The sequence below is a fragment of the Dama dama genome, chromosome 14, assembly GCF_033118175.1.
Source record: "Dama dama isolate Ldn47 chromosome 14, ASM3311817v1, whole genome shotgun sequence".
Classification (NCBI taxonomy): Eukaryota; Metazoa; Chordata; class Mammalia; order Artiodactyla; family Cervidae; genus Dama; species Dama dama.
The window spans coordinates 48,065,454-48,079,526 of NC_083694.1; the positions used below are offsets into that span (position 1 = coordinate 48,065,454).

The window sequence follows — 14,073 nt, forward strand, 5'->3', positions numbered from 1 at the left end:
CGGCAGAGGTCCCGAAGCACCACAGAGGGCGCCTTCGTGGGAGGAGAGCTCCTCGGGGGCCCAAGGGTCCTGGCTCTGGTTACTGACTGGTGAGACTTCTGGGGAACTCCAAAAGCCAGGTTTCTGCTTCAGGGACCAAGGTGCAGGCCACACGCCTGGGACAGATGGAGACAAGGATGGACACAGGGCAGCGCCTAAAGTTAGCAAAGTTTGCTTCTTGGGCCAGTGTCCAAGTTGCCCCTGTGTTCTTTCCTTGACGGAATTTGTAGAGTTCCCAGAATCATATGGACTTTCTCCACTAGTTTGAAAACAGTTTTAAGCCTCAGTAAAAATTGGGGGAAAAATTCTTAGATAATTCTGCCAGGGTTTTGTTGTTTGTTGTTTCCCCAAATGAGAAAAACCAACGGAGTTTTCCTGCCAGATGTCGCTCATTGGTCATCATCAAGATCCTTATGAACCAGCCAGAAAATATACATCCAGTAGCACTCCTGGCAGGCTGAGCTGAATAAAGAGGAAATGGGGAAGGGAATTGAAGTCCATGTCCACAGGAAACTGTTTAGTTCCATCCAAAGGCCAGCAGTTGGCAAGCTTGTGTACTTTTATGGGGCTTCCCAGGTGGTGCTAGTGGTAAAGAACCTGCCTACCAAAGCAGGAGACTTAAGAACCCAGGTTCCATCCCTGGGTCAGGAAGATCCCCTGGAGGAGGGCACGGCAATCCACTCCAGTATCCTTGCCTGGAGAATCCCATGGACAGAGGAGCCTGGCGGGTTACAGTCCAAGGGTCACAGAGCTGGACATGACTAAGCACACACGCACGCACATGGACTTTTATATGATAGTGTTAGTCACTCAGTCATGTCCAACTCTGCAACCCCATGAACTGTAGCCTGTCAGGCTCCTCTGCCCAAGCGATTCTCCAGGCAAGAATACTGGAGTGGGTAGCCATTCCATTCTCCAGGGGCTCTTCCTGACCCAGAAATCAAAACCAGGTTTCCTGCACTGCAAGCAGATTCTTTACCATCTGAGCCAGCAAGGAAGCCTGGTAGTTTTATATGACAAGGAATAACTGAAAATAAAGCTCTGCATTTAAAAAGTCAGTTTTCCATATAAATTAAAAAAAACATAAAGTCAGCTTCACAAAAAAGTCAGTTTTCCTTAACTTGGATAAATTAAAAAACAGAAAGCATTGGTTGCTATCTTAAGATTTAGGTGGTTACACGCCCTCTCTTTGAGGGAAGAAACTGCTTCCCTCCAGCTTCCCTCATCAGAGTAGTACTGCTGACATTTTCTGATTTCCAATGGACCGTGCAGAACATCAGTCCACTTATGTTTGTCACTTAAATTCTTAGGCTGGAAATAGACACAACTTTCCTAAATACACTAAGTTAATAAAAGGAAATTAGGATGACACTTTCCACCTGATCTTTTCATTTTCTTTTTAACTGGAAGATAATTGCTTTACAATGCTGTGCTGGTTTCTGCCACACCATGTGAATCAGCGGTAAGTATCCATATGTCCCCTCCCTCTGCATTCATGTTTAGTCGACAAACTCAGGGCACTCAGCTGCCGAGCTGCACTGTTTTGCTGATGGGATTCCCCCAACACCCAGTTCCCTCTGGCTTTTTTGTTTCCCCCTCTGAGGGAGTCTTCCAGCTTTGAAGACCTGGAGGAAAGACTGAAGAAATTAAAGGTGCAGCTTGGCCTCCAACCTGACCTTGAGTCAGAGAGGGGGGACACTGCTGTCCCTGAGAGCCCAGGCCAGCAGGAGCAGAGTGGGCCCCACACAGGCCCAGAGCAGAGGACTCTGCCCCCAAAGCCTGCACAGCAGGTGTGGCTTCCGAGTCTGTGCATCTGGTCAGACCTCTGGTGAGCTGGAGCCTTCCTGTCAGGCCCCAGGGCTTCCCAGTGCCAGCTGCCTGGCGTCTCCCAGGGACAGAAGCCCCGTGTCCACTTAAACTTGGAGCCCCCGGCCCTCACTCTTCTGGCTTGCTCTCCTAGCTAGGACAGTTGGGCCTGCAGGGGCTGGTCTCTCCCTTTCATCCAGGCAGGCCCGTCTGGCTCCTGGTTTCTCCCTCGGTTCCAAAAGATGTGCTGCTAGTTCAGTCTCTAGAACCCCTCTACATGCATGCCCATGCCTGCCCCCCACCTGGCAGGCCCCAGCCCCCCTGAAAGGAAAGCTGCTCAGTCAGGCCCTACTGGGCCTGAGCCCCCAGGGCAGGGCCCCTGGCTGCTAGTCCCCACCCTACCCACCAAAGCAGTGCTGCGATCTCTGGCCCCTGCAACCACTCCTTCTGGCTCTGGGGTGAACAAGAGCTGAGCACCGAGCCCTCAGACGGGCTGTCTTGGGCTTAGGTGTGGAGAGGGTCCTGGGGCCAAGCCTAAGCTCTTTGCTCCCAGGCTTGTCTTCCTGCACTGTTTGCCCTTGGTGAGTGAGTGAGTGAGGTTGCTCAGTTGTGTCCGACTCTCTGTGACCCCATGGAATATATATATAGCCCACCAGGCTCCTCCATCCATGGGATTCTCCAGGCAAGAATACTGGAGTGGGGTTGCCATGTCCTTCTCCAGGGGATCTTCCCGACCTAGGGATCGAACCCAGGTCTCTCGCATTGTGGGCAGACGCTTTACCCTCTGAGCCATCAGGGAAGCTTGATGAGTGGCCACCTACTCAGATGCTCTGACACTGTCCTCCCACATCTGCCATGCCCCATCTATCCCCCATCCCACAGCTGGACCGACAGGCTCATCCAACAGAGGTCAATAGAGCCAGGCTGTCCCCAGAAGCATGGAGGGTGGGGGGCCTTCAGCACAGGCACACAGCTGCCTGTCCACTCCGCTGAGGCCAGGAGACATGCCATGAGCACTGGCTGGCCTTCCCCTTCCCAGGAGAAGAGCAGGGTCAGCTGCATGATCTGGACAGAACTTGGAAGCAAGTTTTCAAGCCCGGTGGCACTGACAGAGCCCCAGCTCATCTGGGGGGGGGGGGTAGGGTGGTGAGTGGCGCCTGCGGGAGTGATTCTCGGAGGAAGAGCCACCCAGCTTGGCCTCGAGTGCCCTCTCGTCCAGCAGGGGCTGGCCCTGGAACAGAGGAAGGAGGGAGATGGGAGCTGGCTGGGACCGTGGGCATACAGTGTTGGCTTTCACCCCCCTCCTCTGGGCAGCACCCCACGCGCTGTGGGGCAATGGAGTGGGGTGGCCGAGGCCTCAGCTCCTGCAGACACTGCCACCATGGGCTCAGGCAAGCTGCTGGCTGCCCCCACTGTCCCTGCGCTTGTGCACACACCTGAGGGGAACGGTGGTGGTGGGGACTTTCCTTCCTGCCAGGCTCTCGAGTCTGTGGCTAGGGTGACATAATTTGTCGTGGGTGTGTTCCTTGACACTTCTGAAATGTGAGTGATGAGTACCAGGGATTTTAATTCCTGGTCAGTGAGCAGAGGTCGCATCTACCCTACTTGGTCCTGCCCAGGAAACCTCAGCCCCTCTCTCTCCTTGAGAAGGGGGTTGTCCCAAAAGCCCCCTGTCCGCTGCTGGCAGCCAAAAGCACACCTCACCCTAACTACTGAGCTGCTGGGGCTGCGTCGGCCTCCCCCCCAAGGGCTGGAACTTGTGGGGTGGGGTTTCCCAGAGGGTCCCCACCTTACCACACTCACCTCTAGGGAGAGCTATGACTTCCACTGACATTTTTGTTTTAATGGACGTTGAAAAAAAATTTTCATCCCAGGAAAAAAGCACAGACACACAGCTGTCACCCTCTAGCTTCCTGAACTGCCCCCTCACCCCAGCAGGAGGCTATGAAGACTCACACGTCTCTCAGGGCGGCTGGGCTTCCGGCCCTGGCCCAGAGTTTATTACTGCTGCTGTGGAAACAGCTCCTGCTCCAGGGAGACACCGCCAGCCGTACCACCCACTCCTGGACGTCCACCTCCTGGAGACCTAGATCCAAACCCAGTGGCCATCCAGCCTCCTCACAGACGGCCTTTGTCCATTACCTGGCTCTCACAAACCCCTGCCGTCAGGCAAGTCCTGGGCTGCAGCGAAGACCCCACACAGGAAATCCTTGTCAAGTTAGGGAGCAGCAGTCACATGTGAGTGAGAACCGTGCCCACCCAGCACACTAGAGGAGCCTCTGTTCGAGGGTCCCCTGGAAGCAGCAGCTCCTCCCCTGCCCAGCCCACTCCCGCTGCATGGACCTGGCCCTGTGGGTCGCGACCTCTTGCCCAGCCCTGACTTTCAGGTGCGTGGGCATGCTCAGAGTTGCCTTAGGAAGTGGCACGTGTAAGTCCTTGCAGGCCTTAGCCTGGGCCCTGACCCAAAGTGGTCAGGGGAGGTGGAGGGCAGGGGTGGGGTTGGGACAAAGCTGTTTCCTAGAGACTTTCCAGATGCAGCCTGGACTCTAAGACCTTTGAGAACTGACTGGGATGATGCAAGGGCCGCACTTCCAAGACAAAGGCTTCCAGGAGAGGCATTCCTAGGCCTGGAGATTACCTGGGGCTCCTCTCTCTGGGCCTCAGTGTCCAGCAGACATGAGGCGAGGCAGGGAGTGGGAGTGCATCTTCCAGCTGTTCTGCCCTCTCTCAGGGATGGAAGCATGTTTTGGGAGAAGGGGCTCGCCACTCGTCTTTAACGTGTGACTGAACCACTGGGAAACTGCCCATCAGTATTCCTGCTTTTTCTCCTGCTGCCTGTGCAGTGCGCTGCAAGCTGGGCTTGTGGGTGCAGCATGGAAGGAGGCCCTCTCTGGGTGTCTAGTGGGCTGGCACCTGCAGAGCACCCAGGAATCAGGGTGGGGAACTCAGACCTCCACAGGGGAAATTCTGCCCCTCAGGGGGGATCAGACCCAGGTTCAGGCCCTGGTCAGTGCTGTCTGGGACCTCGGGACCCTGATGTTCAGGCTAACCAGCCATGGGACCAGGCCAGCTGCTAAGATCACAGGAGCCTCTGAGCCTCAGCTGACTGAGCACCAGTCAGGATGTAAGCAGAAACCTTCAGTGGCACAGGCCACTGTGGGTGTCAGGCTTCCCTGGGCCTGCCTCAAGGGGATGGGGGGACATGGAGGAGAAACAACATCGATCAAGTAGGCCCCTCAAACCTGGCCTGGACAGGCACTACCATCTGCCTTGGGGTTAACTCACCACCTGAGCCCTGCTCCCCACCCTGCTCACACAGGCAGTGTGTATGTGTGGTGGTGGGGGGGCACAGGAACGCCAAGCACACTGAACTGGTGGGTGGTGCAGGCCTTGGGTGCATGGGCAGGGGCCACGGGATGCTCAGAGGTAGGTGTTTGGGAAAATGGTGGCAGATCAGTTTGCTAGAAGTCACCCCCCGCCCCAATACACTCACCAGGCCAGGTGGACTGAGTTGCCATCTGGCGCCCCAAGACCACTTCTCAGCCCTGCAGTTGTTTGGGTTAGAGGTTCTCCTTCCCATTAGCAGGGGACAGCATAGCCAAACTGCAGCTGAGGGAGTAGCCGTGCCAACAGAGGTGGGAATCCCAGCAATGCCCTCAGAAATCGGCCTGGGCTCTCTGAAGAGGAGGTGCACAGAGGGGCCACAGTGGCCTGCGACCCAGTGCTGCAAAGGGACGACTCCCCCTTCCTCCCCAGCACCAGGTGGGGTACCATCCTCTCCTACCAGAGCCCTTTCTTTTTCTTGAAACCTTTCACGGGGCTGGCGTGTTTTAAGGAGTAAAGCACTCTCAGGAGACTGCAGGGCTGAGTTTACATCTGATTTATTGTATTTTATTTCAAAGGCTGGGTCATTAGTGGGGAAGATGAAAAGTGAGCACTGAGTCAGCGCAGGTGTGGAGGAGGTGCCTGTGGGGCCGAGTGGCAGCAGCACTGCCCCCCCTTGGGACTTGTCTGGTGGCCCCAGCACAGAAGGAGTGACAGGAGGTGGACACTGCAGGGGTGGCTGGGGTGCAGCACCCAGAGGCACCTTGCTTGTCCCTGCCCCAACACAGAGGTCCTCCGCCCAGCACAGGGAAAGCCCCCTGCAAGTGCCAGCCTTGGGGCCCTGCAGGAACAGGCTCTCCTGTATCCAGGGTCCTGAATGCCAGGCTCTTGTCACATTCTTCCCAAAAGGTGCCACCTGGGTTCCAGAGGCTGTGGCTGGGCCCAGGAGGGTTCTGGGTAGGAAGGCAGGGCCACTGTTCCCAGCAAGCAAAGCACTGCCCCCAAGCCAGCTGAGCATGCCAGTGAAGACTGCCTCTCCAGCCACCCAGCTGCTAACCACAGGATCAACTGCCAGCACTTCCCCGCCCCTTTTCTGGACACTATCCCCTCCAGGGAACCTTTGGGACCTGGCCAGAGCCAGCTCCTTCCCTTCCCACTCTGGACCCGAGTGGCTGGTGGGAACTCAGAACTGCCATCTGGACCAAGCTCCTTCAAACAGATGCCAGCCTTTGCCACCAGACGGGCTGGCCTCTAACACAAGTGGGAGGCCCGGCTGCCCAGACGCCCTGTGGCCCTGGGTCCAGAGCCATCTGGAGTCTGATGTTCTCAACGGGTCCCCTGACGCCTTGTCCATCTCCCCGCTAAATCCTGCCCAAAGGACACCACCGAGTGCCCAGGTCTGGACCGGGCAGGGGAGGGAGTCGCAACGGCACGCGCTGCTGCCATAGCTACAGCGGAAGGTGAGGCGAGGCTGCGTCCTGGAGGGCGGACGCCGGAGCGGGGCGCGCTTCCTGCGCGGGGGTCCCGCAGGCCTAAGGCCGGTCAGCATCCCATCCCCGGGGCAAGACCCACCGGGCTCTGGAGAAGAGGGCCCTCGGGTGCGCGGGCGCGGCCGGCTCACGGTTCCCGGCCCCCAGTCCTCTGCGGCTGGGGACGCGGGGCGCGGCTGCGCTCGCCTTCAGGCGTGCAGGCCTTGGCTGACAGCGCCCTCTCGCGGCCCGAGCGGAAGGCTGCGGTCACGGTCACCAGGTAGGCGGTGCCGGGCGCCAGGCCCTGAAGCATGGTGCTGTTCTCGCCCGCGGGTACCTCCACGCTCTGCGCGGCCCCGCCCCGCAGGGGCCCGACCTGCACGTGGTAACCGAGCGCGGCGTCCGGGCCCAGCGCCGGGGCCCAGCTCACGCGCAAGCTGCGCGGCCTGGCGTGCGAGACGACGATGAGCTCCGGCCCGGTCTCCTCTGCGCGGGCGTGGGGGTGGGGGTGCGAGAAGTGCCCGTGAGCGGGAGGGGGCCGCGGCGCCCAGCCGGACCCGTACCCCTAGCCCGCCCGGCCCTGTGCCCCGCCTCACCTGGCAGCGTGTGCACCCGCAGGTGCTGTGATCTTAAGAGCCGCACGTTGGACTCCGGCACCAGGGCTACGTCGTAGTCCGTGTCTGGGTCCAGACCGGTCCAGGCCCAGCCCGTGGCGTTCCCTGGCAGCTGCTGACGGCGTGCGGCCCCCGGATCCGTGCTGGACGCCAGCTCCAACACGTAATAGCCTGAGTCTGCCGTCAGTAGGGACGGCCAGGCCAGGCGGAAGCCGCTGGACGTAACCTCGGAGGCATGGAGCTGCTGCGGCCACATTGCATCTGAGGGGGGTGCAGAGGGTCAGAGGACAGAGGTGGCTTTTCCCGCTGGTCTCTGACTGCTGACTCGGGGTAGACTCACAGAGCTTGGGGAGCAGGAGCGCCGGGAGCAAGGCTAGCCTCGGCCACGCCTACCAGATGCTAAGGCCACGCCTACCAGATGCTAAGGATCCTCCAAAGCTTGCTGGCGCCAGGCTGGAGGAAGGACGTGAGTGCGACCAGTCTCTCCCCCACCCCCGCCGCCCCCCTCCGCCTTCGGCCGCTTCAGGAGCTCCCTCCCCACCTCAGCTCCAAACTCAGAGCAGTGGAGAGTTATAGCGGCCACCTCTCACCCACCACTCAGTCCAGTGGACTGGACAAAGGGCCCTCAAGGGTGGCAGGATTCAAAATGATGTCAGAGGATGCCCTCCCCACCACTCTGGGCAGCAGGAGTGACCAATACAGGGTCTAGGATCAGTTCTGCTCTGGAGAGTCAAGGAAAAGAGGGCCCACAGTACAGCCAGGAGATGAGAGACCACTGGAGAATGCCCTGAGGGGTAGGAGAGATGTGACAAGCCCAAGGGCAGCTAGACCTGGAGGAGAGTGTGGTGGGGGACTAGAGGGTGGGACCCCCAAACGTTACTCCTCAGCTTTGATGCCAAGCCCCAGTGGGTCATCTCAGTGACCTGGCAGGTGGGTGAGGCTAACAGATGTCTACACAGGGTTAAGTCAGGACCTGATGCTGTGAATGCTGGGTGCCCAGCTGCCTGGCTGGCACTCCCCTTGCCCATCGCCACACACAGACCCTGCCCCCAATCCCAGGAGAGCCACCCTACTGCCTCACTGCCCTGCAGCCTTGGGCTTTTCCTGTCTAGCTGCTTGCCCTTTCTCCTGCTGTCCCCTTCAGGCTCAACCCTAGCGGCAGACCCAAGGGCCACCAGGGCCAGGTGCCCTGGAGCAGATCTTCAGAAAGACCCTCTACCTCGCTCCAACCCACAGTCCAGCTCCTTCCACTTTCAGATGGATGATTAACTGCAGGCCAAAATTCAGGAAGACCCTGGGGTTGTTGGCATTTTTTCAGTGGCTACAGCAACCCTGCCAGTGACCAGGCCCTTTAACTCCACCTCCCTCCCCTCCCTGTCCCTCTCCCTAGCTGGGTCAGAGGGATCCAGAAGAAAGTCCGTGGGGAGCTGCTAGCCCCTGCAGCAGGCTCTCCCAGGCCCAGCCTCCTTTCCAGCAATCCCCAGCAATGCAGTTCCGCTCAAACCCCCTTCCCCTGGGGGAAGTAGTGACCCAGCTCTGGTGGGGGGGGGGGCACTCTCTGCCCTTCCTGCCCTGGCTCTCCCCCTTCCTCCAGGCATGGTGGGCCCATGGGCAGAGCTCTCAGGCTTGAAACCTTCTCTACCTCTTCACATAGCCACAAGCCACATCTGCTCAGATCCAGCCCCTGGGTCCCTCGGCCCTCACCAAACCCCCCACTCTCCAGTAGGAAGCCTCACCTGGAGATGTCTCCTCAGACCTGTCCTCTGTCCCACCTCAGCCCAGGTGGTGGGACCCCTGTGGTGACCAGTTGGAGTGTGTCCCAGGAGAAGCCGGGTGTGCATCCCTAGCCTCTGCTCCAGACATGCGAGTTCCTCCTGGAGTCTTCCCAGCCCTCTTCCCGAGTTCCCAGCTGGGGTTCCCCAGGCCCCCTCCCACCTACCAAGGATGGAGCCCCTCAGTGCCTGGGTGATGATGTGCAGGTCATCCACATCCACGAAGTGCAGGTGTTTCTCAGCGGGGGCCGAGGCAGCAGCAGACAGCTCCAGGAGGTTGCCCCGGCCAGTGCTGACAATGAAGACGGTGACCCCCAGGTCCTTCAGCTCCTGCATGGGGGGCCCCACGGGGTCGCTGGAGCCGCCGTCTGTCACCCACACCAGCACCTTGGGCACCCCCGGCCGGGCCCCTGCCGCCTTGGCAAACAGTTGCTCCTTGGCATATGCCAGTGCTAGGCCAGTGTTGGTGTCACCCATGCGCTGGGCTGCAGCCCGTATGGCGTCCTGGACAGCTGAGCCTGAGCTGTGCTGGCCGAAGGGGAACTCGGTGTGCGGTCGGCTGCCCACGTGCACCAGGCTGGCACGCAGGGCCCCAGGACCGACGGGCAGCAGGGCTGCCAGTCGCCCCAAAAACTCCCGAACTCGGGAAAACTCATAATGAGATACGCTGGCTGAACTGTCCAACAGAAACAGCAGGTCCCCCTGAAGGGCAGATGCTGGAAGGCCTGGGGAAGAGGGGAGGGTTCAGCCCCTGGTGGTGGCCCCCAGACAGCCCCACACCCAGGGCAGAACCCCCAGGGCCTGAAATTTCCCTAAGCTGGCACTCGCCCTTACCCAAGGAAGCCCAGAAGGCCAGCTCAGCTTACACCTCAAAGGTCCTGGGATGGCACCCCAGGGGGAGAGGGGCCCTAAAGCCAACAGGAGGTCCGAACCCTCAGCAATTCCAGTTCTACACCCTGGCCACATAGCAGGGGGTCCCTCTGGGCTTGTGTCTCTTCTGCAAAGGAAAGCTGAACCCTTCAAACCCCCACCCCCTCCCTGTCTTCAGCGGAATCTAGGCGGGCTGGAACTCAGTGTCCTGGCCCCGCCCCCAGGAGTGGTGGGTGGATAGGTCTGGGCCACCCGGGCCTGGCTTCCTAGAAGCAGTCTACACAGCTCACCCTCCAGGTAAGGCAACCGGTGCGGGGTGGGGTGGAGGCATTTGGCAGCTGGGGAGACTGAGGACAGAGGAGGAGGCACGGGGAAGACAGAGCACTGACTGCAGCCTCTCCCACAGTCCAGAAGGCTGGGTTGGAGTCCTGACCCCACTTACAGATGATGTCATTCCTGCCTGGGCCCCATCCTCTCTGCTCTGTCCGGACCCAGGAAGCAGGTTACCTGCTGCAGCAGCCTGAGGGCCCGATCACCCCTCAGGCGACTACGCCTTGCTCTCCGCTCCCCAGGGAGCAGATGGGCCCCTGGGTCACGAGCAAACAGCGGCCTGGGGTGTCTCGGGCCGGGTCTAGCCTTGGGGCCTCAGTTTCCCTCAACCTAGTTGAACGACGCCAACCAACCCTCTTACCATCCCTCGTCTAAGGGTCATTCCAAGCAAAGGGAGAACTGAGGCAGGAACAAGCCCCCCAGATTGGCACCGCCCACTCCCCCCATCAGGCCCTAAAATCCCGCCGAGTTGCCGGCGGGGCCTGCGCCTCACGTGGGTGGGGTCCCCTGCCAGCCGCCCCCGCCCCGCAGCAGCGGAAGGAGAGCGTGGCTCAGCGCGGACATCAGAGGGTGGACGGGCACAGAGAGCCGAGCTTGACCCAGCAGCCCGCCTCACTCACCACGTTCCGCGCCGCTCCGAGCCAGCCGCAGGCTCAGGGCCAGGCCGATCACCGTCCAGGGCAGCATCGCGCGCGACGGGACGGCAGCGCTCTCCCTTCACTGGTGTTTAGCTCGCTCCTGGGTTGTGGGGCGCGCGGCCGCGCGGGTCGGACCCGGGCCCCGCCCCCCGGAGGCTCCGCCCCCCGCGGCCCGCCCAGAGGTCCCTCCGAGGCGCGCGCGAGCTGCCCCGCGTGCGGAGGAGCACTGGCTCTCGAAAGGCGCACGTTCGCAAGGCCCAGGCGCGCGGCCACACGCTCCATTCATACGCGCGTGGCATGCACACACAAACTCTTCGGTCTCCCTTTGGGCTGTAAGGCCTTGGAGTCTGCCCTGCTTCTACCCCCTGCCCCCTTCCCCAGCCAGGAGCAGAGCAGGGAGCCACGAAGCTGGATCATCTCGAGGCTTGCTGTCCTTATATCCTCAGCGTTGGGAGTCCCTGAAGCCAAGTCCAAGAGAGCCCCAGGATGTGTGACAGTGTGGTGGTGACACCAAAAACAAGGCTTGGGAAGGGTCAGGTGTATGAAAGCAAAGATCAGGAGGGCAGAACTTAGAACGGTGGGAGAGGGGAAAAAAATCTCAGACATTCAAGAAGGGGTTTCTGAGGGGACACAAAGACCCCACCTCACCAGGCTTCTTGGAGGAAGAGGCATACAGCTGAGGATGGCTGAGTCAGGCCTGTCCTATGTAACCATGCTGGGCCTATAGCTGTCCCCAGTAAGAGGCCCAGGGCCAGGGCTGAGGCCAAACTCCAGGACTGAGGATAGACCCTCCCCAGCAGCGCACTGGGGAAGCCCTCCTGGGACTCACTGTGACCAGGAACCTTGCATCTCGGATCTTGGCTGGACCAGAGCAGAGGTGGCCACTTGCAGGGGGCATCCTGAGGGACACTCAGCCCTCACCCCCACCCACACCAGGGCAAATTCCTTGCCCTCAGGTGAGGCGAGGTGGCAGAGTCCTGTGGGCAGGACTGCCCTCCTCCCTCCTAAGATGCCTTCCTGTGGGGTCACCACTGCCCTGTCCCAGCCACTCCCCTCTGAGGAGCTTGGTGGGGGGTGGCGGGGCACAGGTCCACATGGGGAGGCGGCAGGCCATCTCTACCAGGATGTCCCCTCCCTTCCCCCCTGCCAGGAGGTGCTCAGCCCAGGGGACGGATGAAACTCAATGGTTTTCCTTCCTCCCTTTCTGTCAGGTGAGACGCCAGGCTGTGAGACAGTCTGGAGCTCTGACTTTGTCTAAAAAAGGAAGCAGCTCAGCTGAGTCTGAGTAGCTGGGGCAGGAACAAGCGAGAACTGTGTCCCTGCCACAGCCCCCCCCTTGCCGGGAATCTTGGCAGTGACCGGGCTGGCTCAGCTCCACAGACCTCAGGCCTCAGCTAGGACCAGAGACTGCCTGGTGTTTCCGCCTGGGCCCCGGGGGGCAACAGTGGACTTGAACCCCCAAAGTTCAGGGTGTACCGCCCAGAGGGATGGCTCCTGGCCCCCAGCCCCTCCAGCAGATGACGCTGAGCAGGGCTGCTCTGGATATGGGGCCATGAGGGGAGGCAGCTGAAGACAATCTGGGGGCCCGGGGGGACTGACCCAGGTACACGCATGCAGACACAACTTGGCTCATCCTTCACCTTGCTGGGCGCCCACTAGCAGGGCACCGGGCCATGCTGGTTCTGCCTTGTGGCCTCCCCACTCCTGGCCAGCGGTGGGCCGAGTCACACCTCGGCTGTGCTGCTGGGCTGACAGGGAAGTTTCCCTTCTGGAAAAACTGAGCTGCTCTTCTTGGCCACTACTCAAGCCCTTGAGGAAGCAGGCGTCCTCCTCCCTCCAGCTCTCCATCAGGGGGAGAAAGGACAGGGGACCTGGCCTCGGCAGTGGTGGCAAGGGCCTCTCTCCAGTCTTGGCTGAGCTCAGCCACCTGCTTTGGCTGAGAGTCCCTCCTGATGCTCATGCTGAGCTCTGACTTGATTCCCGAGAGACCAAGACCATCTCACCCTCACTGGGTCAGCTCTGCCCCTCAGGCCCCCTGATCTGCCCTGTGGCTCAGCCGGCTCCACCACCCCTGCTGCCAGCACCACGGCGAGTCTCCTTTACCCTGCCCCTCACTGAGCAGAGACCTGGGCAGACAGAGGTTTCTAGGGAACGTGGGGGTCAGCCAAAGGTGTGTAGTAGTCCAGGCCAGGGCTGGGCCTGAGGCAGACACCAGAGGAAGCACAATTATAATGGCCTGGAAATCTCCTCTCTGAAGGAAGACAGGCCTGGGGGCAGGAGGGGCAGAGAAGGACCGGAGGGGGCCAGGAAACAGCTGGCCCCAGTCCCATGCCTCTCCCTCCACAAGAGCCAGCCCCTGCCTGACCCAGGTGTCCTGGAAAAGAGGAGGAGGGACAGGGAGTCCCCAGTCGTCACTTCCCAGAACTCGCCCACCCTGCCTGTCAGTCCACAGGCAGATGGATGGGGATCCACAAAATTCACGGACAACAATGCTCTCCAAGGCACTGCCCCTGCCCCCAGCCAGTCCACGGGAATGCGCCCTCCTCCGCACCATCCATGCCTACGCAGAGAAGAAGGGCCTTTTGTCCTCAGCTAGCTGTGGTCATGTTGACCCCAGGGAAAAGGGCAGCTCCCGGGGCCTCTGACCCCACCCCTGACCCCAGCCTAGAGCCCGAGGGGCAGAGTGGCCTGGTCCCACCCCATCCCGCGGGGGTGCCTGTGCTGCTGGTTTTCATGTCAGTTGTATCTCACACAGGCACCCAGACAGGCTGGGAGACACAGAAACTGGAAGTGGGGGGCAGCTCCTGTGGGCCTGGGGTGGGTGGCCAAGCGCAAGGCCCCCTGACTGCACCCAGCAGTGGGAAGAGCAGAGGGAGGGGGTGGCCTACCACCACTTGCCCCACTGCCCCACCCACACATTCTTTTAGACTCAACCTGCCTGTTTGTGGTCAGGGACATGCCAGGGCCTGAGGGCCAGTCCTGGGGGTCTGATTGTCCCATTGTTTCACTTCCTAAGTGCCCCAGCCTGTCCCTTGTGGCCCTAGAGACAACCCCTACCCAATCTTTCAGCCAGCGACACCCAGGGTGGCAGGTGGGCAGCCTGGTCACAGAGTGGGTGCCAACCCATCTGCATTTATCCTTCATCTCCATGCTGGGCCCACTCACATGACAAACTCTGCCCTGGGTATGCACAGGCCCTGGGGACGTGCAG

The 14,073-nt window shown here is 60.5% G+C and overlaps 1 protein-coding gene across 1 annotated transcript; it reads right to left on the minus strand.

Annotated features, from left to right (window-relative positions):
* Nucleotides 1-5,710: 5,710 nt before the first annotated feature.
* VWA1 (von Willebrand factor A domain containing 1) lies at nucleotides 5,711-10,999 on the minus strand. The gene is made up of 4 exons (XM_061160605.1): nucleotides 10,845-10,999; nucleotides 9,192-9,749; nucleotides 7,235-7,513; nucleotides 5,711-7,124 (listed from the first exon to the last, which is right to left on the minus strand). Exons 1-4 carry the CDS (start codon nucleotides 10,909-10,911, stop codon nucleotides 6,787-6,789), a joined length of 1,242 nt encoding a protein of 413 aa, XP_061016588.1. The 5' UTR covers nucleotides 10,912-10,999; the 3' UTR covers nucleotides 5,711-6,786.
* Between the last annotated feature and the right edge of the window lie 3,074 nt (nucleotides 11,000-14,073).

Excerpts from the sequence above, each read along its gene's own strand:
- VWA1 (XM_061160605.1), bottom strand. The coding sequence starts at position 10,911 with ATGCTGCCCTGGACGGTGATCGGCCTGGCCCTGAGCCTGCGGCTGGCT. Across the intron at positions 9,750-10,844 it reads TCGGAGCGGCGCGGAACGTG|GCCTTCCAGCATCTGCCCTT; the intron begins GTGAGTGAGGCG and ends CCTCTTCCCCAG. Across the intron at positions 7,125-7,234 it reads GCGGGTGCACACGCTGCCAG|AGGAGACCGGGCCGGAGCTC; the intron begins GTGAGGCGGGGC and ends ACGCCCGCGCAG.